The 26,578-nt window shown below is 41.4% G+C and overlaps 1 protein-coding gene across 1 annotated transcript in view; it reads left to right on the forward strand.

Annotated features, from left to right (window-relative positions):
* Positions 1–937: 937 nt before the first annotated feature.
* ntm (neurotrimin) overlaps positions 938–26,578 on the forward strand; it is a 284,096-nt gene continuing 258,455 nt past the window's right edge. The window contains exon 1 of the mRNA XM_049017733.1: positions 938–1,305. Within this exon, the coding sequence (XP_048873690.1) occupies positions 1,245–1,305 (61 nt within the window). The 5' untranslated portion in view covers positions 938–1,244. The remainder of the gene's footprint in view (positions 1,306–26,578) is intronic.

Below are 26,578 nucleotides of genomic sequence, written 5' to 3' on the forward strand. Positions count from 1 at the left end.
GAGCACCTATTTCCGCAACGTTGTTCTGGATTGGGCTGTACGACACTCAGTTCTTTTGTAATGCAAAGATGAAATGCTTTCCTGCTTTTATTATGACATGGATGCCGCTTCAGGTGTTTCTATGAATTCTTATTGAGCTTCCAATGAAGTGTTTAGGTGCAGGGACTTGGGTGGGACTGGTAGTTTAGACAGAACTGGACCTTAAATATGTATTGAGAGCAGAGGTAAATTACAGAAATACAGCCACACGTTTATGTGAGCATTGGCACAGGAACATGTAGAACAAATATTTAATTTGGATTCATTAAACCCTCCCCCCCCCATTTTAAATTGTCAAGTCCCCCATATAAAACTCTCTCCTACACCGTTGCATGTAGGAAAACACAACCGCAAAAAATACCGTCAGTCTTCTTCAGTCTTGCAGGATAAAGTAGGCATGCGTGGGTTGTGTGCAGAAGTTTGTTTTGAAGCTTTTGACAACTCAGGAATATCTGTTGACACTTTTTCAACTTGGACGACTCTTGAAATTACGCCGTAATGTTCTTTAAATGTGATTTTAATAGTCATGACTCTGAGCTATCTTTGGTGCGAAAGATAGCCCGAAAGAGCCCAGTGGTAGAAAGCAAATGCATAATCTTAAAACTTAAATAAAGAAAAAAACACTTTTCTCCAGACAACAAGCTGTTTCCCTCCCGGTACCTTAACTGGCTATTGATACATCAAAAGCAACCAGACGATTTCACAGTTGCAGATACATCACACACTATTCCCAAATGTGACTGCACAGTAGCATGTTCGATAGGCAATTTATTTTACCTTTAGGTGGAACTAAAATTCCCGCAAATAATCGTTAATAAGTTAATCGTCGGTGCGGGAAACGGGATGACATAATTTGATCTAACACATTCACCATTCGATTAGGGAAGATGACCCGCTGTCTGTATGTAAGACTCGTCTCCGACCATCTGATAGAGCAATTATGAAGACGCAGCAGGTTCTTGGAAAGCATCGCCTTTGTAAAGCGGTAAAAGCCGCCTATCCAGTCCGCCTCTCCAAATTACGCCCGAGTGAAGGAGGGACTTCTCTTCGTCGGCGTTGTTGACTGCGTCTCAGTCAGAGAGATACCGGGAATTGTCAGCAGGGACCGTATTCTCTCTTTTTTTCATTTCCGTGCATTTGGTGGATTTTCATTTCCATTTTGTGAATCGTAAAAACGCGCACTCTTGACAGCGCTTTGAATCGCCATGAACAGTCCTCTGTGCTGGGTTATCCTGACCGGAATGACAATTCTGCTAATTCAGCAAGGTACGTTTTTTTTTATTTATTTAGCAATGTGTAAATATTTGCATAAACCCATGTATACTCGCAGAAGGACCGCACTGTTCCGATAAATGATAATTTACGAAGGAACTGCACGTCAAAAAAGTGTGATTTTCATGTTTTTTTTAACAACCACGCACTTTGAGACTGCGCTAATGCCTAATGTTTGACGTGCTTCCCTAATGTTTGAGTGCCGTTAACGAGCGATTAGTTCATCAACTTGGTGCACTGACCATCCAGGATAAGTAATGCGATATATATTGAGAATTATTGTTTATTTTATGTATTACAGATTTTAAAATCTTAACTCTTGCCCTTGTTTTGCGTTTTATTTTTAACCTTGTTGTTGACGTAGTTAATAGTTTGCTTTATTTTCCTGCTAACAAGTCGTCTTTAGTTGTTTTTATTTTTATCACTCTATCTTCTCACAATCTTTCGCTTGTCCATCTTTTGTGTATCTTTGAACCGCATGACGCATGTTGTTAAATCTTGTTAAATGAGAGTTTACTTGTTAATCCACGACTGCAGACGTGCCCAGGTCACCAATTTAAGTTAATCTCCCCCAGCCCTTTTGGAGCAGAATCACAAGAGCGTTTTTTGCACTTAAGATTTAGGGGAACAAATGCAGCAGACGCGGCGTATAAGCAGCATATGAAACATCTGCGAAACTTATGGCGGTCCGTGTTTTTAAGATAAGTTATTAACAATGCATTTATATTTTCTACATTATTTTTCTATATTTTGAGATGATTTTTACATTTCGTTGTTAGCAATACGATATCCCCGTATATACATACAGCAGGAGTACATATACAGATATATAGTTCCTCAAACGCTAGTGTCTGTTATAATTTTAAAGAGAGAGGTTGTTTTCCTCTAAACAGTGATTTTTATAATATAGTCCGACAGGCGCTGTGCAATTTTAAGTTACTCGTAGCAGAACGGCGATAAATATGGTTTGGGCTATTTAATTGAGTATCTTGGAGAAAATACACACTTACATAGCAAGGGTAGGAACATCTAATAAAAACAGATTAAAGAGCAACATCCCCCAACCCCTAGATCTCACGGCTGAGTTGTAATCGCCGCTGCTTGAGGACAAGCAAGGCGAGATGTGTGCGCTTATGCTCCGTGTGTGCGCGCGTGTGGTTTGCGCGTGCCTGCTACGTGATAAATGTGCGGGTACTTTAGATATTCAGGACCTCCTAGTGTATCTACCTAACTAGATTCAACTAAACACTTTGTTGAGAATGGCACTGGGAATCATCATCACCATTATTATTATTATTATTATTATTATTATTATTATTAGAAATACATAAACTGCGTACAAGGTGCATTTGGATCACGGTGCAGAAGCACTCTGTTGATGAAGTGAGCTCCTCTTGATGGGCTCTCCGGGAGCCCATGGAGTCGTTCCAGGGACGCGTTGCCAGGATGCGGTACAAGTCCCAGTGGCGTCCGGGCGGTGATCCCCGGGTCCCGTCCTTTGTGTGAGGTCCCTCTTTCCGGCGGATTGGTGAGAATCGTTTGGCCGCTTAAATCGAAATTCGGAGCAGCCGCAGCCGCCGCGGGGTGCAGGGAGAGCAGAAGAAAGTGCCTCGGAGGCTGCGGCAGGGTTGCGCGGAGCGCCCCAGGTGGCCGGTAGGCGGCACCCTTTTGCCCCCAAAACTTCACAGCCACAGAGGCGTCCCAAGGGAGGGTATGAATGGGAGACAGGGAGGGGACGCACTGGTAGCTTCAGAAGATCCTTCATCCGCCAGTCTTACTCTTTGCCTATGCATGCTTTCTGTTTTGACATATTCCAAATATACCTACACAGCATTGTGTTGTGGTGTCACTCTTGAGAAGAGTGTTGCACCATGAGTCACCATACTCACTTTACCGCAGTGTAGCCTATTGCTAATGTTTTTTTTTTTTTTTGGGGGGGGGGTTGATTGTTGGAGTGGGCAGTGGGAAGATCCATACTGGCAAGTTGTGTGCAGTTTTCTCTCTTTGGATGCTGGAATGAATTGATTCCTTTTACTTACGGCAACATTTCTCTGGTGTTTTTAGTGCCAATGTAAGGGGGGATACAGTGAAATGAGGTTCAACAGACTCTCAGTTTGTCATTAAAGACATAAAATCCATCCTCTTACGTGACAGGAATTCCGAACGGTTAAATGTATCCCTTTGCATTAGAGTTGTAGCGAATGACAGCTGTGTGCCGTTCGTCACGACAGGCAAACGTTTGTCTTCGTCTTACTCGGTAGTTATCACAAGTTGTCGGGCTGCCCTGGTTTTAGGCCAGTGCCTCATTGGACGGTCAGAAGAGTGACCTCATTTTTTCCGGTGATGCTTCCCAGTGCTTCCCAGCACGGAACGTTATTAAGGAAATTAGGCACATTAGGTACACATGACATCCGTGAGTAATTGACATCAGTTTCGGACCAGATGTGAAATTGCCACTTTGCCCGTTTTCATGAGAGGGACAGAGAGGTTACCCATTTCCTTAAGGAGGGAATTCTAAATTAGAAGCTGGCATTTCTGCGATGGCACATTAATGACAGAGACAGCCGAGCCGGGGATGGCCCGTCTCTTTCGAAGCGTAATCCGCAGAGTTCATAAGTTCTTCCTCCCAGGTTCTATGTTGACAAGGTGGTGCCTGGACGCCAGCTGTGTCGCCCACGGGTTGCCAATGATGCAGCTTTTCAATATCCCAGAATCCAGTTCTAAACAGATTTACTGCAAGGGTTTAGCTAAAAAGCGTCAAGCTCCCCCTGGGTTTGTTTACAAATCGCCCGCGGACCGGAACGGTGTCATACCAGCTTGGGAATTCATGCAAATATTTATTCTAAATGAAAAATCTGGTGGAGCCAATGTTTTTTTTATTATTTTTTTTTTCTCCTGTCAGATGTCTAATTTTCTTTTGGCCTGACACCTCTCTTTTGGCTACTATAATTTAATTGGCACAGCCATTTTGCTCCCATATGGTTTGTACTTCCTAAGAGGCTGTTTTAAATGAAATGCTGTTTTCATGTGGCTAAATAAATGTAATCTTCATTGCGTATCATATGGTGAGATGTGCAACAAATGAAGAATCGGCCTCAGCAAGTCCGGATCTCCAAGGTAGGTAAGCAACATGATGTAGAACATCATAATGTTGGTGGATTTGTTGGAAGCTGTTGCTCGCTCTCTTTCTCTCTCTCTCTCTTTCTCTCTCTCTCTCTCTCTCTCTCTCTCACACACACACACACACACTCTCTATTTCCTTGATGCGCTCAAAGGAAAGACTACAGGTTAACTGCAGTTTCTACTCACTGGAGTTTAGCCTTGACCATCAAGGAAATCGTGGATGTGAGTTCTGAATTCTAATTATGTGACATAGTCATGACAGAATAGGATTATTGTCTCTTGTATGTTTATATTCCTTGAATTTAAGGTATTTTTGACATATTTTGCATATTTTGATCTTGCTTTTGGGGAATACACTGAAAATTTTATGTTGGCGTTGGGTTTGAAAAGTTTCCAGATTTTTTAATAGACGCCGATCAGAATTAGCCTGGTGCTGCAAACACGGTTGAAAAAGTTTCAGTTAACAAAGAAGTCCTGTTTTGGTACAGCATCAGAAATTCCCTGACGAAATGTCACCTATGGCCCCCCTGCCCTATTTGACATAATTTTACATATTCAAGGGCCCTTTGTGAAACGCTGGGCCCCCTAAATTTGCTAGGGCATACATGGGGCTGGATGATGTATCAAAATGTTCTCTTATATTTGATACATTTTTGCATACGAAATGGATTGATAATGTCAATCAGTTACCTTTTATTTATTGTAAATGTAGACAGTTTGCTGTAAAATGGCAGGATGAACAGTTTGCGCAGTGCCAGAAAATGTAGCATGGTGTATGAATGCTCGAACATACTGTGTATGGTCAGACATGCAAGGTACAAATCAGGCAGGTGGTACGGATTGGGTAGTGACAGATACCCCCACAAAGCACCGCCCAACCACAGTTAATAGATAGTTAATATCTATAAGTTATATAAGCATTTACATGAACAATCTAATTGTTAAATACTTGAAATATTTGTTTACATTTCAGGCACTTGAATATTTAATCAATTTGTAATTTTAGGGTCGGAGCCCTTAGAAAATCATGTGTGTGTTTTTTTTTTTTCTTTTCCTTTAAATGTTTGCATCTTATGTGATGATATGTTCAGCAGAGACAAACGTTTTATGTTTTCCAGTTGGGGAAAATTTGATGTGAATAAATAAAACCATAATTAATTCTGACTTTCTGTCTTTGACTGAATGTAGTAATATTAATATATATGGAATATCGATACAGTGACCGAAAACATCAAGATGCTGTTTTGCAGCATATTGCCCAGCCCTAGATATTCATGCCCCTCTGATGCTGCCCCTGTGTAGAATTCGATGTAGTTGTTTACTGTAGAGTTATGTTTTATTTCAATATTTTTAAGGCTAATGATGGTAAGCAGATACAGGTCTGCTTGTGGTTCATTTAATAGAATTTAGTCTGTTGGTGTGATGGACTGGTGACTCAGAGGCTAGGAATCTGTGCCAGCAATTAGAAGGTTGCTAGTTTGAATCCCCTGAATGCCAGGGGTGATCCGGCTCTGTTGGGCCCTTAAGTAAGGCCCTTAACCTAGAATTGCTTCGTCCTGGGTATGATGTTAATGTACTTCCAGCCCTCCAGCTTTCAGGGAAAATGTGAGGGTTGATAGCAGGATTGGTACTCCATCCACTGGGGGAAAAAAAACTCGCACTAGTCCATTTGGACTAGTGTGGTGCTGAGGTATCACCCACCACATGGCTACACTCAGGTTCTCATCCCTGAGGTGGTTTGTCACGTGGTTGGTGTGGCATTGCTCTGAATCAGCACATGTTCCTTACCTCTGTAGGCTCTCTTTTAATCTCACACATTGGAAACTATTTTCTTCTGTTTCCTACAGAACATTCATGAATAAATTATTGAATAAATTATTTCCTTTCTATAAAAAGTTCTTTCTGGGCCTAAAAACTGGTGCTTAATAGACATAGACATCAAAGTGAGACAAGATGCTAATTTTGGATTAAAGGATGTAAAATAAGGGTCTGTTCCTACTGTGGCCTTTAGAAGGAGCTGGAAGTGGCTGCATTCGTTAAGAGTATAGTCCAAGTATGTTTTGAGTATGCAGAGCTAGAATGATGGGAGAGATGGGCTTCTCATGAGTGGAGATGCTTCATGAAAAGCTTTTCTGGGAAAATGTATAAAAGATATCGTGAGACATCCCTGTACCCCTGACCAGGGTCAGTGATTTGAAGATGGATGGATGATGGCACATAAAGGTGACTATTGGTAATCAATCTAGTAAATGTAGTACTATAGTTTAATGAATGCTGCGGTACCAGAAATTTAGTTAACTAATAGCTAAATAACTCCAGTGAGTATGCTATGAAATGAAATCCCTTATTTGCCAGTTGTACAAGAGCAGGTACTGTGGAATGCTGCATTTGTCATATCCCGCCTTGATGCTGTCCGATGAGACATAAACCCACACACACACACACACACACGCACAGAGGTGAGAATGAAGCTTGGAGTCTGAGCACAGGGTTAGCACACATGGACCAATTGGGGGATAAGGGCTTTTGCTCAAGGGCCCAACGGAGACCTCCGTAAGCCAGCACTGGGATTTGAACTGACGACCTTCCGATGTCTGTCCTAACCCACTGAGCCACGCACTGCCCTCCAATCAACACTCCAACGGCAAGAATGAAACAAATAGTAGATTTGCTGTAAATATACGGTTTGTAGTTTCATGACAGCTTCTGTTATTGTTTATATAGCAACACAAAGTACAGCTGATTTCATATATTTTAAAATAGCAAAATTCATACCAGGCATCATCTGCCACTGTCTGGTAGGACGCCAGCAGTTCCAATATTCTGATATCATCTACAGGAGTTGATGCTCATCTAGTCTGAAGAGCAATTGGAATAGTAATAATAATCATTTCTGCTTTTGTGACCCTGACTAGGATAAGTGGTGGGTAGACGGATGGATGGGTGTAATAGTTTGTCACATAGTAACCTTACACTTGTGCAATACAAATTGGAGATTTCATTTTTACGCACAATACAGTACATGTTCTTCCTTAACAATTTGAAAATTCATAGATTTTTTTTTTCATTTGTGGTTAAACCTGTTCACAGCAGTTTAAAAAATTTAATATTTTAAAGTCGCTGTTAGCAGGCAGGAAGGTTCTGCCTATACACATTTCTGTCTTCATATTTTTCAGTTCTCTGTGTTCAGTCTTGCCCCCCCCTCACAAATCTGAAGGTATTGTGTTCTTCTGGAAGGCTGCTGTGTCATTTCCTGTTAGCATGTTCCAGCGACCATTTCGCTCAGAAATGCTGCCCCTTAACCTGGGTAATGGAGTAATTATTGGAAAAATGTGTTTTGGTTTAGCAATAATGCTGACTCTCCTTGACACACACAAGCGATGAGACTCTGCCCCTTTTAACAAACACCTGAACTAATGACTCGCTGCGACCATTCAAGTTCCCTTATATCCAGGGAGCGTTTCAAAGCACCATCGTGGCTTTTCCTTGCACCCTTTGAAATCACATCGCACATTGTAATCAGTTGCCTTTTAAAGGGTTACAGCAGTGGCACCCAAAGCTGGTACATGGGTCACATGCCTCGCTGGTTCTCAGTAAAACATAAAATTGAACCATAGAACTTACAAATGCAATGTTTATAGTTACAAAGTGCTTTTAGATGTTGGAATATTCATCTTCCAACTGCTCGTCTGGCATTGGTTGTGGGGAAATTTCTTTAAAATGAAATAATTGTGGGTAGCACTGCAGCCTCAGTTTATATTCCTGGTGTTGTGTGTGTGTGTGTGTGTGGAGTTTGGATGTTCTCCAGATGTTTGCAAGGGTTTCCTTTCGTAGTCCTATGTCCCAGTCTAGGGTCAGACGGAACAAAAAGTGAAGTGAGACCCCAACCTTGTTTGTTATAATAATGTTATTAGTAGGGAAAACTTCAGGAGTCCAACTAAACGAAAACATGTGCAACTTTTCCTTAAGCAAACAAGAGATGGAAATAAAAATGGTAAAAACTTACCAAACTCCCTAACTAACCAAAATAGCATGAAAATAAAACAATATGATGTTGCATTTCCTGCTTACCCAGCTACACGAAATGGATACAATATTTATAAATAACTGCAGACTGTTTACAAAGGGGAACCAAAAGCACAAAAATCCCCAAATGGCACAGAAAAATCAAGTGTCAAATAGCAACGAGGGTCAAGCAAAATGAATGAGTGTTTAATAATAACAGGAAGCACGACAAATTCAGAGTAATTGCCTCCTCTTGACTGTCTGGACAGGTCTTATAAAGGTCTTATAAAGCAGTGGTTCTCAAAGTCGGTCCTCGGGCCCCACTGCCCTGCTCGTTTTCCTGCTATCCCTGCCCTACACACTGCTGATTACCTGCATCAGGTGTGTTCAGTCAATCAGCAGTGTGTAGGGCAGGGATAGCTGGAAAACGAGCAGGGCAGTGGGGCCCGAGGACCGACTTTGAGAACCACTGTTATAAAGGAAATGATGAAATATGGACCAGCCTATCAGACTGCAGAAGTATGGGATGTCACAGTGGGCGGGATCAGGAGCACAAAGACACACCCAGAAGAAACCAACCCATCTGGGGTCGCAAGAACGTGGTTGGATGATATTTATGTCTGTGAACTTCCCTTTGTGTTTCATGTGTGTCCTGCGATAGTTTGGCATCTTGTCAAAGGTGGTCTCATGACCTGTACTTCCTGGGATAGGTTTCAGACTCACTGCAGCTCTCTACTGGATAACGCAGTGTAAGAAGATGGATGGATTATGTAATTGTTTCATTTATTATATTAATTTTTCTTCTGAGAAGCATTTAGCATTTTAAGGCGTATTAAAGGTGCTCCAGTTCTGACACATATATAGAAGTGTGCCAGTGGAATACAAATATGTCCAAAATAAAATAAAGATCCCTTAGTCATACCTCACATATGTACTAAAACTAGTTTTAACACAAAGGAAACTTTTGAAATCAAAAACGTGCTTAGGTGATCTCCATTATTAACTTCCTAAAGTGATTAAAGAATGAATTTATTACTTGCATGCTGGCAATGTAACTGAAGGTCGTTTGACTAAATTAGTGCATAATTAACGTCTGTAACTATGTTTTTGGCTTAAACTTTTCTAATGAGTAATTTCTAAACTGATGAGGTCTAATTTAATAAATGCAGACCAATTTAGCTTTCATTTTAAATTTTTGAGGCACCTCATAATTTTTCGTTGACAGTTTTTATTATAATTTTTTTCCTGTTGTTTATGTGGCATTTTCTGTGTCTTCTGGAACTGTACTGAACGTGGAGCAGCTGCCTGGTTTGGGGGCTCCTCTGTGCTGTGTCATCGCCGTAGCTGGGAGGGGGGCGGAGGGGTGGGCTCAGCTGGATTTATAGATTATTTTAACGAGGATCACCGAAGCATGAAAAATTGAATCCAGAAACCTTACAGTAGACAAGCAGACCATTAAGAAAGCAAAGCTCTCTGCCTTTGTCTCCACCGGCTCCTTCCCATGCCATCGTTGAGTTAATCAAATGAAAAATACACAATACCCAATGACAGCATTTATGGTTCATGCATCCACCAATAGCTTATCCAGTACAGGGCCAGTGCCAACCTGGGCCCTATCCAGGGCGCACACACATGCATAAAATCACTCACTATGGGCAATTCAGAGAATTTCACATGGGGTGGAATTTAAGAATTTTTGCTACTAGCCATCAGGGCTATGCAAGTTTAAAAAAAATGTAGCGTTTTAGTAGCCTGCAGGCTAGTGTGCAGATAAGTGTGATTTTTGATCCCCCCCCCCCCGTTCTCAGGGTGTGAGGCGATGGCGCTAGGCCCCTGAGCCACAATATTTGTTAGCTCATCGGTCTTTAAAAACTCCCCCAGGAATATATCTGTTTTTTGCGCATGGTGTGAGTTCTGTTGTAAAAACCTTATAGTCTTAAGATGCAAAACCAGACAGACTTTTATTTTTTTTCTTCCAGGGAGTATTTTGACGCTTGAATGTTATTATTATTTATTATCTCTTTTGTAACAGCCATCTTCCTGCATTATGTAGATAATGACGATGTTCGCTGTTATTCGGCCTCATTATCTCCATTAAGCAGTCTCACACCTGCAGGGTTGAGTGTGTTGGGCTTAAATGTTTGCACCTGGATTCCTCCCAGAGTACAAAGACATTATGAAGACTGGTATCTTTAGATCGGCCCTCTTGTGCCCTGTGATGGACCATGTGCTGTCCAGGGTCTCTACTGTCCTTGGAAAGGCTCCAGGTTCTCCGCGACCCTCCACTGTTTGGGCTCTCATGGAAAATGAATAGGTGGATGACGACTAAGATATTCATGCATCATGTCATGCACTCTAATAGCGGTGACTAATGATTTTTAATGATTTGCTGTTGTGGTTCCTGTCTCCCAATAAAAGAGCTTATTGAAGATTTTTATTTAATGCGGGCAGATTTGGGCTTGTTGAATTATGGAAGTTATTTTTGTTGGTTGTTACCTTGAATGGGGAAGGCAAAGAAACAGCAGGTACTGTTGTGAAAACAGTGTTTTATTTTTGATGAAAAGGGTCCCCTAGATACAGACACCAGACAAACATCGTTGCCCTTGTTAGATCTGCTTTCCTTTTATAACGTTTTCAGAACGAATGCAAAAGCGCTTGATGCTGCAGCGTGATGTTACAGTATAGTGCATGCTTAAGTTGGCCTTAAACCGAACCTTTGAATGACACACAGGATTGGCATCTAAAATTACAGGGGAATACAGTTATCCTATTGGTTTGGTCCACTCTTCATTTTGGTTACAAAATATGTGCAGTTAGTCTTTTTTTTGCATTGTTTTGTAAGATATATATATTTATAAGACATATAATATTTGTAAGACATATAATTATGACAACTTTGTGGACCGTTAACTCTTTATCCCTCGAGGTACTTAGTCTGGGCCCTTTCAGTCTGTTTGAGCGTTAGATGACTTAGTCTTGATTTTGAATAAATTTACAGATGTTTGCAAGAGCTCTTGCATCGTAACCGGTTTACTGAATATGGAGGAGTCTGTTTTTGGCCCGAAATTACACTGTTGATTTTTACTGTTGAATGAGTACCTTATTTTAGTGTGATTGACTCATATTGCTTACTCATTGCAATCAGACAGACAGTGAGTACGAGGTGAGACCGTCCAGTATTAAGTGTTGTAAAAGCTTGATGCTGATTGTAGATGAACTGTAACTCCATGATCTCCAGTGACTTCCGAGTCTCACATAAGTGTTGGAAAAACTTCCCAATCAGTGTAACAAAGGAACCTCGGATAGGTTTTCAAGGAATTAATAGAGACATGATTGAAGCGTACACCCGTGTGCACGACTCGCTGAGAATCTTGCCTTAAGGAGTTTGCAGGGTCACATTAGCATATTTACCCACATGGAATTATGGGGCGGGGGGGGCAGGTAGAACAGTGTTTAAAGAAATGAGACCTTTGATCAGAAGTGTTGCCGATTCAACATGCTGGAGAGGACCTCCCAGTGAAGCTTAGAAAAAGATGTGTAGTTTTATGAGGAAGGAGCAGGATGTGACAGGAATTAGCGGGTGGCTCCTGTGCCCCCCCCCCACCTGCTCATTGGGGGCATTTCAACATGCCACTTTTCAGTGAACCTGCTGGGTTGTTTTGCTTACAGCGGCCTTGCCAGGATCTATATAAAGCAGCCCCAGTGACCAGTTTGCTGACATGAGACAGTGCTGTTGGGCTCTTCTTTTTTTTTTTGTCGCTGTCATCACCATGTGACAAGTGTGGACGACAGTGAGTGTGACGAAGGAATAATTGCTAACCGCGAATGCATTTTAAATCGAATGTGTGTAAGATAGCCAATGGCGGATACTGCCCATAGCCTACACTGAGTTGCTATTGCTACATTGAAGTGCAAGGTGGCCCTCAGTGTCAGCAGTCACATCGTGTTTTGCCAAGTTCTGTCTAGAATTGAGCCTCCCAGCTGTAGAGGTAGCTTTTCTGGTGGGGCAATTTAGGTGCAACACTTTCTCCAGGAGTGCAGTAATAAGCCTATTCCTGGGATCACTTGTGTCCTTATTTTAATTAATAATTTTAACTGCTACATGGTGTGTAAAAGCCGAACAAGGAGAATTGCGTAAAGCCATCCACTGACCCATGGGTGGGGCAATTTAGGTGCAACACTTTCTCCAGGAGTGCAGTAATAAGCCTATTCCTGGGATCACTTGTGTCCTTATTTTAATTAATAATTTTAACTGCTACATGGTGTGTAAAAGCCGAACAAGGAGAATTGCGTAAAGCCATCCACTGACCCAGAAATGTCTGTAGTGCATTTGATACAATGGAGGAGCTCATAATGAACGGCCTTGCTTATCAACACCTGTCCGTGGAAGGATTTTTGTGGGGGATTTGAACCCATGACACCTCTGGTATAGAGCAGTAAAACCATCTGAGTCACAGGTTTCTGTGCCGCATAATTAACAACATTGCATGTTGGCACCTGTTTAAGTGAGGTTTTTTGTGGGGGATTTGACCTAAGATACCTCCAGTATAAAGCAGCGACACCATCAAAAGGTTCATCCTGGTGATGGAATGATGATGTTGGACAGCAATGTTGTTATCATCTGGCAAAAGTTAGGATTTTCGGGGGATTTAAACTCATGACATCTCCGATATAAAGCAGTAACACCATCCACTGAGCCACAGGTTTCTATACTACATTTTACAGAATGATAGAGCTCATAATTAACAGCACCTGCCGTTTAGCTTTCCAGCACCTGTCCAAACGAAGACTGTCGTTTTGAAATCCCCTCTCTGCTCTGGGCTACTTGTCAGTGCATTTATTCCATCCATCTATCCGTTTTCCATATCTGCCTATCAGATGTGGGGTCACACTGGGCCCGGGGCTTCTTCCAGGAATCACAGGGCGTGAGGCAGGGGGCACTCTGGATTGGTTTGCCAGGTCAGTGCACAGTGAACCCAGACAAAACATGCAAGTCGATGTGTGTGGAGTTTCCTCGTTCTCTCCCTGTCACACTGATTTCTCGTACATACTCAGGCTTCCTTCTGCCGGCCAGATATGTGCTGTTAAGCTAATCGGCATCTCTAAATTCCTCGAAGTGTGAGCATGTGTGAGTGTGTGCCCTGCAATGGTCCTGCATCCCTGATTTGTACCCTGTGCTTACTAAGGTAGGCGTCAAGTCCCCCCCCCCCCCCCAACCCCCACAAACCCGTCCAGGATAAGTGGTTGGAAGATGGATAGATGGGTTATAAAATAGACTAATGTAATCAATTCAGTTATTCCCCCAATAAACAACTAATTGATGTTTGGCCGTGCATAACAGTAAGAGTGTCAGCGGTTAGTAGTCACGCAGAGCAGTGAAACGTTGCGTGGATCCTCTCATCTTCCTCTCTCTGTGTGAAGTCCAGGCAGAAATAAAGTCCCACTAGTCAGGGAATTCATGTAAAGCAGGGAGCGCTTTATACAATGGACTCACTAATGATGTTACTGCAGCCGTGCTCTTGGGAAGCCTGAAAGCGCAGAGTTTTTGAATTCGAATACGCACGGGGCGTCACTGCGGACAGCCGTGTTGGATTGAACAGAGTCTGATTATGAAATGCAAAATAAATAAATGAAGTTCCTGTTTTGTTAACTGGCCAGTTTCTTGCAATTCTAATTGAATTAAAATAGATTAAAGGCCATTATGTTTTCCAAACTATTGGAAGTTTTTTGTAGTGTTATTTATTTCAGTTTCATGGATTGTATCTCCAAGATAAGAGAAATGAAACGTTTCATTTGCATGCGTATGAGTTCAGGAATTCTTTAGTGTTGACGTTTCCCGTCTTGCTCTCCCTTGAGACATACTGACACAGGTAAGCAAACTACAACTCAGACATGACTGCAGAGGATGGCATTCAAACCAACAACCTTCTGCTTATAGGCATAGAGACCTAATCGTCTAAACCATACACTAGAATTACAGGTCCTAGGAGAAATCATACAATCACAGAAATGGTTATAGAAAAGCATTTGTTGTCTTTAATAAATCCTACTCCAGTCACTGGGGAAGGGGCTACAATACTGGCATTAACATTTTTTAGAAGTATCTGCTTAGCTCCGGAATTATGGACATTGGCAGCTATGATCAAGCAGTTCATTCTTTAACGTCAATGTGGCTTTCGGGTGTAAACTGCCTTCTTGCGTTTATCCATTGAGTCATAAATGCATACTCTACTATTTATACAGCTGATCTGATTGGTCATTGTTTTCAGCATTCAAAAGTATGTGGCCTCCTGATTGGTCCTTCAAGCTGTAAGCGTTTCTGGTCTAAGGATTCTGATGAATACGTGGGCACTGCTCAGCTGGCGGAGTATTAAATTCAGAAAAACACAACTAGGTTTTTCTTTCTTTTATTGAATTTCAAACGCTACAAAACATGTTATATAATTAGCCAAATGAACAGGAGAGGGGAAAAAAATGAACTATTAGGCACAGTTAAGGCATTTACTATTCATAACTCCACTTCATTTAATTCACTTAATTAAAATGGATTAAAACAAGGCAGTTAGTAAGTAATATCTCATTTGAATATGGTCAGTGCTGACAATAATAATCTTTTCATTAGCAAGTGTCTCTGAAAAAAGATATACATGAACATTGATTCCTCTGTAAACCATTTGTTTCATTTCCATTTTCTTAACTTTTAGCTAAATATAGTTGAGAACATTATTATAGTTTTATGGACAGAATATACTGAAATTCTACATGGTGTCTGTCTATCTGTCTGTCTGTCTTCCATAACCTATACTGTGGTATGTCCTGAACAGGATTTCAGTGCCATTGCTGATTCACATTTAAGTCCTACAAACGCAATGCATAACATACAGCTCTGGAAAAATCTAAGAGACCACAGCACATTTTTTTTGTTTCACTCATTTCTCAATTTATGGGTTTATATGTGTGTGTATGTGTGAGTGGGTATACCTTACCTTATGGGGACACAATGTCCCCACAACGTGATGAATACCTGAATTTTTTTTTTTTTTTTTTTTTTTTTTTGGGGCCTTATAAGGGAAAAATCTGTGACTGCAATGAAAAAACTAAAAATGCAAAAACTCTTGTATTTTGCTTGCTTACTTATGGTTAAGGCTGGGTAGGGGTTAAGGTTGTCATAGTTAGCGTTAGCATTTTTCCCATAGAACTTAGAGCGTCCCCCATAAAGATATGTTTACCTGACTGAGTGTGTGTGTGTGTGTGCGTGCATATATACAAAATATACTGAAATTCTACATGGTATCTGTATATGGAATTATATATATGTATGTATATGTATATGACAAGACCGCAGCCTAGGTCTTCCCGGCTTCTCATTAATGAAGGGCTTCTTTCTTGCTTTATGGCACTTAGCATCCAGCTTCTAGAAGCTGGATGCTAACTGTCCTAGCTGTGCACGTCACACCACTTAATGTGTCCCATTCTTTTTGCTTTGACCCTGTACCTGGCTGGTTTCTAATCGTTCCCAGCATCTCCCGTTTCACCTTATTTTTGTGAACTGCTGTCTTGGAAGCAGTGTGCCTCGCAGTGTAGCCTCCTGCCTGCAGAGCCAGGATTAAACCAGGATTAAACCAGGATTAAACCAGGATTTAACAATGCAGGTTCCTTTTGTAAACATGGGTCTCTTAATTTTTTCCAGGGCTGATTTTGCAAAATGCAGAATGTTGTAGCAGCATGGCTCAGTGAGCCCCCTGGGGTGTTGTCCCGCTCTGTAGATACTGTGGGGGGGGGCTCACCCACTCGCTGCCCACCTTCTGAGACTCCAGCGGGGGGGTTTCAGCACTAATCCATCAGGACCACAACCCATTAAAATACTGACATCACATGTTTAAAAAAAAATAATAACCGCTTACCTAAAGACACTCATTTTTATAGACAGAATGCCCAGTTTGGCCAAAGGAGTTATTTTAGTTTCAGGGACATCGTGACCAAGCTGAGGAAACTCGACATTTATGACTACTTTGTCCCACTCCTGCCATAATAATATATCTCCAGTATCATTTTGCGGACACTGATTCCCCCTAATCCGTGCAGAGACAGATGTACTGTCCTATGAGTGCCCTACATTAGAAAGCAGCCTCTCCCTAGGCAACGAGGTGCCCCTCAAATGCCACAGCAGAAAATGCCACTTGGCATAGCTAGCTAGTCATTTGCAATGGTGCGTAACGGGAATTTGAATGTTGAATGGATCAGACATACATTGCTTCAGTGCCCCTTCAGGCTACAGTATTATTTACAGCTTTGAGAGGCTATGTGTGCGGTGCGGAATTGTTCCTTACCTCCATGATTAACACTTCACAATGCAAACGGAACCGAGGTCTGCGAGAAACGGAGCGGTCTGAATATAATTACGCCCCTAAGGCTTATCCTCCACTATTTACATCTCCATCCCTCCTTCACTTATTGCTAAAAAAAGCATTGCTCTTCATTTACTGCATGAAGCTGAAGTAATAGGTAATCATTATTACCAAACGCGTAGCACGAATGATTCATGTTAGCTCTCCGATAAAAGCATTTTTCACTCTCTATTTAAAACCGTCACTATGAAGGGAAAAAAAAAAAGATTTTTCTATGATCTGCACTAAGGTGGACCATAAAATCGACAGAGAAGAGAACACATTTAGTTGAAGTCTGTGCAGGGAAAGACCCTGGTTGGACCTTGCATTGTTGGCCGTTTTGGCTGTAAGTAGCACAGCTTTTCTGTATGGGCAGTGATTCCAAAAGCATTTTGAAGCTGACTGCATTTAGCTGTGCAGCAAATGCCCTTATCGCTGATTGCCCTATGTTCTGTCATCTAAACTAAACCGTCCAGAGCACTTTATGTTGCAATAAATATCTCTGCTGGAGAAGGAGAGATGAATCCAGAATGGGTGGGGCTTCCTGGGGGCGATTAGCGCCCAGATGGTGCGGTTCGTTGGAAGCACATGGTTTAGGCTATAATCTGGATGTGTGTGATTACCGTGTGATTGCTGGTCAGCTGTCAGATGTTGGGTGGAGAGCTTCGACGTTTCAATTAGTGCCGTCGCTCATCTCTGTAACCCCCCCGCGAATCGTGGTTAATGGGAGTTTCCCACCAGGTCAGCTTGGCTCAGTTCGTGCCCCCTGCCCCCTCCACCCCCTTTTTGAGATGTTCAAGAAGATCTTATCAGACATTCTTCAGTCATGTAAGCTGATGTTCTCTGAAACGTCATTGCCTGATTTTTATTGCAGTCGTCGTATCTATTAGCACAGCGTTATGCACCCTGCACATCAGGTACCTGTTAGATGAATGGTGTTTCCCATAACTTCTTGTACAATATAGGGTTGCAGTGAACCTGGAGTCAATCGCATGTGGATTGAGGCAGAGGTGCAGCCTGGGCTGGAAGCGAGTCCATCACAGAGCATGTACTACAGACAATTTGGAAGAAGCACTTCCACTAAGTCCACGTGCAGGGGTGGCTTTGATGTTTTTGGATGGCCTCTCAGAAAAGGCACTTTGGAGTCAAATTTGCTCCATCCTCATCAGGTGTGGCAAAGAAACTCTCATAGGCATGTTTTTTTTTTTTTTCCTTTTAGCGACTTCCTGTGCCACCAAGATATGATCACTTTACAGTGTGTATAATGTCAATATAGCGAGTACAGTCAGAGGATCCTACGTAGCTAGCTAATTAGCCTAGTCTCCTAAATAAGGAATACATTTAAATATTTTGTCTAGTGACTGCTTGTGGCCAACAGGGGGCCAAGTAAGCCTTGGGGGGGGGGGGGGGGGGGCAGGGCACCGTTGAGTCCACCCAACCCAATCACGCTGCAACGAAGTGGAGCTCAAAATGTCACACATTAGAAGAAGACTTTCTCCATCAAAGACTGTCTCCATGTCAGCCATTGTTCCATTTTTTTTTTTGTGTTTTTGCTCTTCTGACACACACTGTTTCCCCAGTAAGCATAAACTAATAGGAGATCTGCTAAATAGCTCCACAATAGAGCATATATTTCCCCCAGAGAGTCGTGGAAGACATGGGAAGCCAAGAATTGCCTTGTTGTCGTATGGGAGATGTGAGAGGGGAGCACGCGAGATGCTATAGAAAAACACGAGCCGTTATTGTTAGTGGCTGATATTTTGCGTCTTGCTGTCATTAATCTGCGTGTCATGAGATTATCTGTCTTGGCTGCAACTAAGAAGATTATTGGGGGGGTTGTAGGAAGCGTAAAATGTAAATTTTGGTCCCTGTCGTCCGCGTTAGCATTGGTTTTATACAGACCTGTTATATCTATAAGTGGAACTTATTTAATTGAAATTTGTAGATCAATGGAGTCATGAATCTTCATTTTCAAGCCATGTCAAATTGGTCTTCAAATGAGAGGATTCATAAGCTGGCGGAGAGCCTCTGTTTTCCAGTCGCAAACAATTATGTGTGTGTTTGCGTTAGAGAGTCAATTAAGTAGCTAGGATGTTGGCTTTTTTCTTGTAACTTTTAAACTGATTTTTCTTATCTCTAACCCCGTCACTTGGACGTAAGTACCACTGTTCTTTGTTTTTAATGGTGCCTGACAGATAATTTAAAGGGATTTCAGTCTGTGCCTGTCCTGTTTCCCTTCCCTTATAAAACTGTCTGCAGTTGGGTTGCGTTTGAATGTTCAAACGGGTTCAGCATATCAATGTTCTCTAAAAGGTTTTATCCAGAAACATCGAGCCGATTCCAGTATCCTAACTGGGAGACTTTTGCCTGCTGGTGATGCCACAATGATTATCATCTTGGGCATGCGAGATTGCAGTTTTATTGCCACTGCAGGCTATCGCTAGCAGGGTCATCATGATATCTAATTGCACGCTGCATATTCATCTGTGTATAATGGTCTTCCCTATCATATTTCATATCATGGATACAGGAATTATGCTGTTTTCTTCCAGGGTTATAAAATGTCAAAGTCAGTCCACCTTTTTATGGTGAAGTTGGTGCTGATGTGAGTTAGCAAAACAGTGGCAGCTGGTTTCCAAAAAAACCTTTTCTGAACCCATTTAGTCTCAGGCTGTTTAAAATAAAATATTCATGTTTTCAATGCACGCATTATGGAAAACTGCTAAAACCGTGGGAAGTTAATGAGCTAAGCTGGCAGACGTTGAGAAATGAGCCATAGGTATGTCTGCTGTTTCTGTCCAATTGGACAACGTTTCCCAGCAAGCAGCAGGGATGATTGAAGACTGACTGTACTTCATATTCATGCTTTCGTACAGGAATGCAGCAATATTGGCAATTACCACCTGTCCGTCTTCTCCCCCTGCTCATTTTCTGCCTCTTTTCCCAGTTTTGTCCGTGGACTGACGTTAAATTAAATCAGGGTAGCTTTATTAAAAAGTTGAAAAGGTAGCTAATGTTTTGCCTGTCATTTACGTCACTTTTTGTTTGGGTGAATGAGTCTCTTTGTTTAATCAATTAAATTAATGTGTTTTGCATAATCGTTAAACATTATTAAACGCTATGTGTTAACTGCACCTTCATAATGCCTTTATAATGCATTTGTGGAATATTCAATGCACCTTAATAAAGCATTCGCTATGCATTCATAGGACATTCATAGGCAGCATGTAAGTATACCTTAACATCCTAACAGCTTTCATATACGTTAATAACAAACATTATATGATGATAATAAGCATTATTAAACGGATCCATGAGTATTTCTATCAGACCAGACAGCAACTGTCTTTTCTAATTAAGTGGTGAATTCTTTACTTTGCTACTGATTTGTTTGTGCTGGAATAGACTATTGTCATATTCACATTTAATAGTTACTGGGACATTGTAAAGGTTGTGCTCTTGACTGATTGGAAGCTCCATTGGTTTATCTAGGGTTGGGGGTTTAAATTCCGTCTGTGTTCTCTGTTCTTCTTGTATCATGATGAATTTTCTCTGGGTTTTCTGTTTCCTCTCTTCACTGGCACATTGTTAGGCTAGTTGGCCAACTGGCTAGTATGTTATACTCTGGCCTGGCATCCCATGCAGGGTGCTCACTGGCCTTGGGCTCTGTGCTGCCTGGGACACACTCCACACTACTACAGTACATGACCCTGACCAAGCCAAGTGCCTTGAAGATGGATGTACGTACATTACGGAAAGTGTTACTTGAAACTCGGAAATTTATTACTTGCATCCATCTTCCAGCCTCTAATACTGGTCAGGGTCATGGGGAAATTTATTTCTTTATTACTTAAAATTTGGAACTGTAAATTTTAATACGGGGCAACATGGATACATCTCTATGGCTTGTGTATTGTCTGGAGATGCTTGTGTGAACAGTGTATTGATATTTTTAATTAAATGACTTGCATGCCACAATTTCTTGTTGGGTACATATAATTTTTGGTTAAATGCAGTAGGCAACATACTGTGTTTTTCAGTGTTATGGTAATGAGAATCAAAAGTTCCCTTTCTCTTGCTCGTATTTGAGTTACATGAATATTATTCATAATAATGCAACTTTCAATAAATCAACTAACAAAATCTGAAGATGTCCACACAGATTCCCAAGAAGTGTAATTCATTCAGTTTGTGCATTTAGCTTGAATAACACACATCTTCAGCTTAACGCTAAGCTATAAATACAGAAAATCACTTGCCGTAATGGCATTGTCACCAGCACTCATTAACAATTGCAGATGGTGCCTGTACGGATTGACGCAGTTTTCCCAGTAGGCTAAGGAGTTTGCTCCATGTAGCATGCCTCATGCCTGTTTGATCTGAGTGACGCACACGGATGCTCACTTGCTGAACAGATCAACGTACGGTATCCTTTGTGCCATCTCTCAAAAGATTTCAGGAAAGTCCTGGGTCTAATAAACAGTTCATATCCAGTTAACTGATTAAAGCTTTCAGTAGTTAACACTGATCAGTGTAAGATTTGAGCTTATGTTTTGGACAGGGTTCTTTTCATGGACATTATTGGACCAGTGCTTGCTGTTTAGGTAGTTTAGGGTTGAAGATTTCTCCTCAGCAGCTGTAGGTATGTTGACTCTCATATCGGCAGCTTTGCCACCTGGGTCTACATGGTTATTCCACACAAGTATTCAGTAATAGTTTTATGTGTTTTATTCACCTCAGTATCTCATTCAGCGGAAGTGATCCTCTGCAGTCAGCTGTCACTGTTAATTTGTACGTTTTTTTTTTTTTTTTTTTTTACAGAAATGCGCACCTGTCAAAGATTTACTTTAGTGGTGATTTAAAAAAATGTTTCTTGAAAGCTGCAAGGTTTGCTAACTCTCACTCAATCATTCAGGAGTGACAGTATAATTGGTGTCATACGCATACTCACTGTTAGCTATTGCACCTAATATGTAGAAATATGGAAAGTAGCTTAGCTCCCCCCGAGTGTGTCATATACAGTCACTGCCATAAGCATGGTAGCTGTTCTGGTTTTGGTTGCTTGTCTATGTAGGGAAACATGACTTATCCATCCTGATGAATCCATATTCCTTTTAATAACATCACAAAATAACAGTGGTCTCATAAAGGGTACTTGAATGTACTTTGTACATTTCATAAAACATTTAACATTGACCAATTGGATGCAAACATGGAGCAGGCCACAGTCCTGCATGTTTAGCCTGATTAGTGATTTATGACCAGTGATTTATCCTGTGGGCTAATGTGATAGTGCTGCTTTGCATGTAGGTTTTCTGGCTTATCGAATGTACATTTATTGCACGGCAAACATACAGTACTGTACCGATGCCTCAAAAGCGGAGGGGAAAATGCTCTTCCGAACATCTTTTAGCCATCCTGTGGCGACTTTGCATTCGTCTCGTCTCCAGGGCATCGCTGTGTTGTCCTACAAAACTGTGGGTGCAGCTTGTTTGTGACGTTCCTTGTTGAGAGGCACCAGGTCTCTCTCAGTCGTGCCGCTATGAATATGCATGCAGCGACCAGTGTCCCTGCGGTTTACTGGCGGCTGCGGGGGGGGGGGGGGGGGGGGCTTTAGATTGTCTTATGGTTTTGGTGACACATTGACCTTATAGTGGCACCTCAGTGCAGTTTTTACCTTAATCCGGATGACAGATGACATCTGTCGTCCAAAAACAAAAAGGCTTTGCCCTTCATTATCCTCTATCGAGCGTCACGCTGGTGTGAGAAGTGCTTCAGCATGCAGAGCCCTGGCACTGGTCAGTCAGTGCCTCGTGCAAAATGAAGAATGAAGGTTCCAGAAGCAGAGTGTAATGCCACTTCATTGCACTGACAATATGCTAAAGTAGCTGCCGTGTTGTAAGCTCTGTAAGATTTGATACGGCTGTTTTGTTTCAAAAGGAAAACAATCGCACTGGCGTGGGAGGGATGGAGCTCGGGGTGGAGGACATGGATGAGGAATAGACTTTGTTAGCATACATCCGTCGGCAGTTAATCTTGTTCCTCTCCCCTTCCCACTCCTTCCCCCATCTCAGTCATCCTTTCACCTCATGCTTTTTGTTGGAACGAGTCCTGGAGGTAGGCTTTGATAATTGAACACCTTGTTTGTGTATATAAGGGTACAGGCCCCTGAATTAGAGAATACAATTCATAAAGGGCCCATTTGAGTGGAGTGCTTGATTAGTTTTGAGGGGGTAAAAAAAAAAAGCAATGAGAACTTGATATGATTGATTTGCCCATTGAAATGCGACTAACGCGTTTGTGGGTGTAATTACTGGGATTGTTTATCATGCGAGAAGTCTGAGGTTGTCCTGCGGGGGACATATGTCCAAGATAGAAGCACCTTCCGAGAGCAATTACAAAGTCCTTCAAATGCAGATGCAAGTCTTACTCATTCTGCACACAGGTCAGTGTAGTAGGAGTACAGCAGCACTGTGCTCTTAGACCTGAACTTCATACTCATTTATCACAGAGAAAACGTATTTCCTATTTTGCATAAGTAGGCTTACTTTGTATATTATTAAGAGATCCATCTTTTGGAAATGTACTTCAGTTCGCCAAGCAGCAGGTACAAATTCATCATGCTGTTTGGTGTATAGTGATCTCATGATTTACCATAAGGATGGAATGCCGTTTTTTTTTATTTTTATATATATATATATATATATATATATATATATATATATATATATATATATATATAATTATATAAAATATGTGTGTGTGTGTGTGTGTATATATAGTGTGTGTGTGTGTGTGTGTGTGTGTGTGTGTGTGTATATACATGTGTGTGTATATAATATATATGCATATGTGTGTATTGACCTTGGGGTACACATCTGTCATAAAGCCAGTTCTGGAATGCCATTTTAATCGTAATGTTTGTTTGAGCACCATAATTGTCACTGCTTATTTATTTGTACTGGTTCATCGGCAATTTCATTATTGTTTTCTCATCATAGAAAGAATATGAAAACATGACCCGTTATAGGAACTCCCTCGGAAGATGGCAGAACCTGGCTGAGAGGTTAAAGTAGATATATCCTGGGATGCTCTGGGAATTGCTACAGAAATGAGTCATTTATCTTCATTTGCATATTTTTCCGTTGCCTTTCACATCTTTTGTCTTCTGAGATCTTCTCTGGCAGACACTGAACTTCTTCCAAGTCCTGTAGAGGTGCTCTGGCATAGCCATGAGAGGCTGTAAATATGAGGCCACAGGGTGAAGGAAAATACAGGAATACCATGTTTTTTTATAGCGCTCCTCATCCGGAGGCAGAATAATTTTGTGTTTTTAATCTCCTTGCTGGCAATCCAAATCGATAAGAGGTGAAAAATTATACAATACCATTCTGTTGCATTTGGGTACATATGCTTTTTTTTTTTGTTGTTGTTGAAAAATAACCCAGTATCGCAGAATATTTCATTACCCGCCAGAACAGTGTCTGTCTGTATGTCACCTCTGAGATTTGGCTCAGGTGACGGTTCCTGTCACTTGGATCTCCCTCCCGTCTTTATTTTAAAAGGATGGCAAAGTGTGTCACAGGTATAAACCAATGTCCTTCAGATATTCAGGCCATGCTTAGTGTTAAAAGGACAGTGTTTCTGTAAAAATGACTGTAATAAGAAGAGATATTAGTATAGTGTCTAAGTTAATATAGAGTAAAGCCCTTCTTTGCATTGACCAATTAAATTTTGACATATGTATATCTGATTATATATTTATGCCGCATTGTGATGGGTTGGTGCCCCATCCTGGGTTATTCCCTGCCTTGCTCCTGTAGCTCCTGGGATAGGCTCTAGACCCATGTTATTCTGCACAGGAAAATGGGGTAAAGAAGATGGATGGATGGACGGACGGATGTTTATGCTACATATATTTAATATTAACAAGCATTCCAGGTGTAGCATTGGGAAACAAGATTGCCTATGTACTTTTGTTGGATATAAAATTAAATTAAACTCCTAACACAGCAAAAAAAAAAAAACAGCGTATGGTCCTATTGGATCTGTCGTATGGCCCTGTAGGATGGCTGAAATGGAGCAGAAAGCACAGCACAAATTGGGAATCTTTTTGAATTTCACTACACAGGTCAGGAGTCTCAAATTGCAAGTGATACAAATGTCCCATAATGGCATTCTGTCATACTAGCATATAATTGCATCCTTTGCTTGCTTACTTTTAACAGTTACTTGGATACCACTTTGGTATATTAAATGTGTATTGCGGAAGGGTATTGAAAGTCAAAAGTGTTTCGTGTTCTTTTTAAAAAAAATATATATAATTTTCTGTTTAATAACTGCAGCTCTAAAAAATTAATTTGTCCAACCATAATTTCCACCTCACCGTTATCTCACGATTGATGGGCCATGTCTGGCCATAAATGAATGTTCACATTCAAGCGTAGGTGACACTTGGTGCGTTCCGGCGATGGATGTGCTTGTTAGCAGCCAACAACTTCCTGGCATCTGTGTGGGGAGGTGCCGTGATGCTCCGCAAGGATGTTGATCTTGCACTTTCTAAAGAGAGACTTTCCTTGCTTTCACCGGACCACATGCAAATATAGCTCATTAGCCTAGCTAACATATCTAACTACCCAACCAATAAATTAGCATCCTCCTGTCAGGCATGGCATTATCTAGATATGAAATGTAACTAGATATGAAAACTGTTTACTTACTAACGGCTCTGCCCAGCAGATGCTTCTATAATGGTTTTCGGCTGTGAGACCTCAGCGTGCCCCATTTGCATTGCTTTCTGGGATGTAGGTCTTCGGGGGAATCAAAAATACATACGCAACTCAAACCAAAATCAAAATAAATGTCGTTAAGCTGGTACAAGGAATTGGAGCCACTGGTGCTTCTGGAATATGCAGGGATGTAGATGAAGATGATTATAAGGAAGATGGGGTGAACACTCTGTAGACTTGCATTTTGAAAATCAGCATCTCGTAATGAACTTGAATTTCTTGAGATAAATGTTACAATAAAAATGTTATTAATGCTACCTATTTAACTTGTGAATAATTTTTAAATCCATTTTTAAATACATTTAAATACATTTTTAAGTCCCAAAAAGTTTCATATACTGGTTGACCGTGGATGGATGGAAAAAAATGAGACCCAATGCGTATAACAACAGGTGGTGATTGGCGCCGGGCAGTACCCTGGCAGTACCCTGGCAGTACCCTGGCAGTACCCTGGCGGTACCCTGGCAGTCTTTGATGACTCTCTGTGGGCCTTTTATAGCAGCTGTAAGAGTCCTCTCAGTGTAATTGCACAGTACTGTGCCATTCATAAATCTCTAAGATTGTGACCAGTTCTGAATTAAGGTGAGAAGTAGCTGAGATCTTTTCTATGACATTTACTTATCTGCATCCACCCAAAAGCAATGCTGAGATTAGGATCTGCCCTGCACAAAATACTTCAAAAGCAATGCTCACAGTCATCCATTTTCTGGAATGGCTTTCCCATACAGGGTTATGGCGCTCCAGAATCCCCCCCAAGGAGGGGGCACTGTACGTGCCGGATGGGATGCTAGGCCATCGCAGAACTTGGTCCCCAAATGTGATCTACCTACATTTGGTCCCCACAATGTCATATAAACATAATCCACACAAAGAGAGTGAGAGAGAGAGAGAGTGATTATATCTTTCTCAATTAATTTCTATGGGCAAAACCCCAATCCCAACAACGACAACCTTAACCCCTCC

The sequence above is a fragment of the Brienomyrus brachyistius genome, chromosome 6 (assembly GCF_023856365.1).
Source record: "Brienomyrus brachyistius isolate T26 chromosome 6, BBRACH_0.4, whole genome shotgun sequence".
Classification (NCBI taxonomy): Eukaryota; Metazoa; Chordata; class Actinopteri; order Osteoglossiformes; family Mormyridae; genus Brienomyrus; species Brienomyrus brachyistius.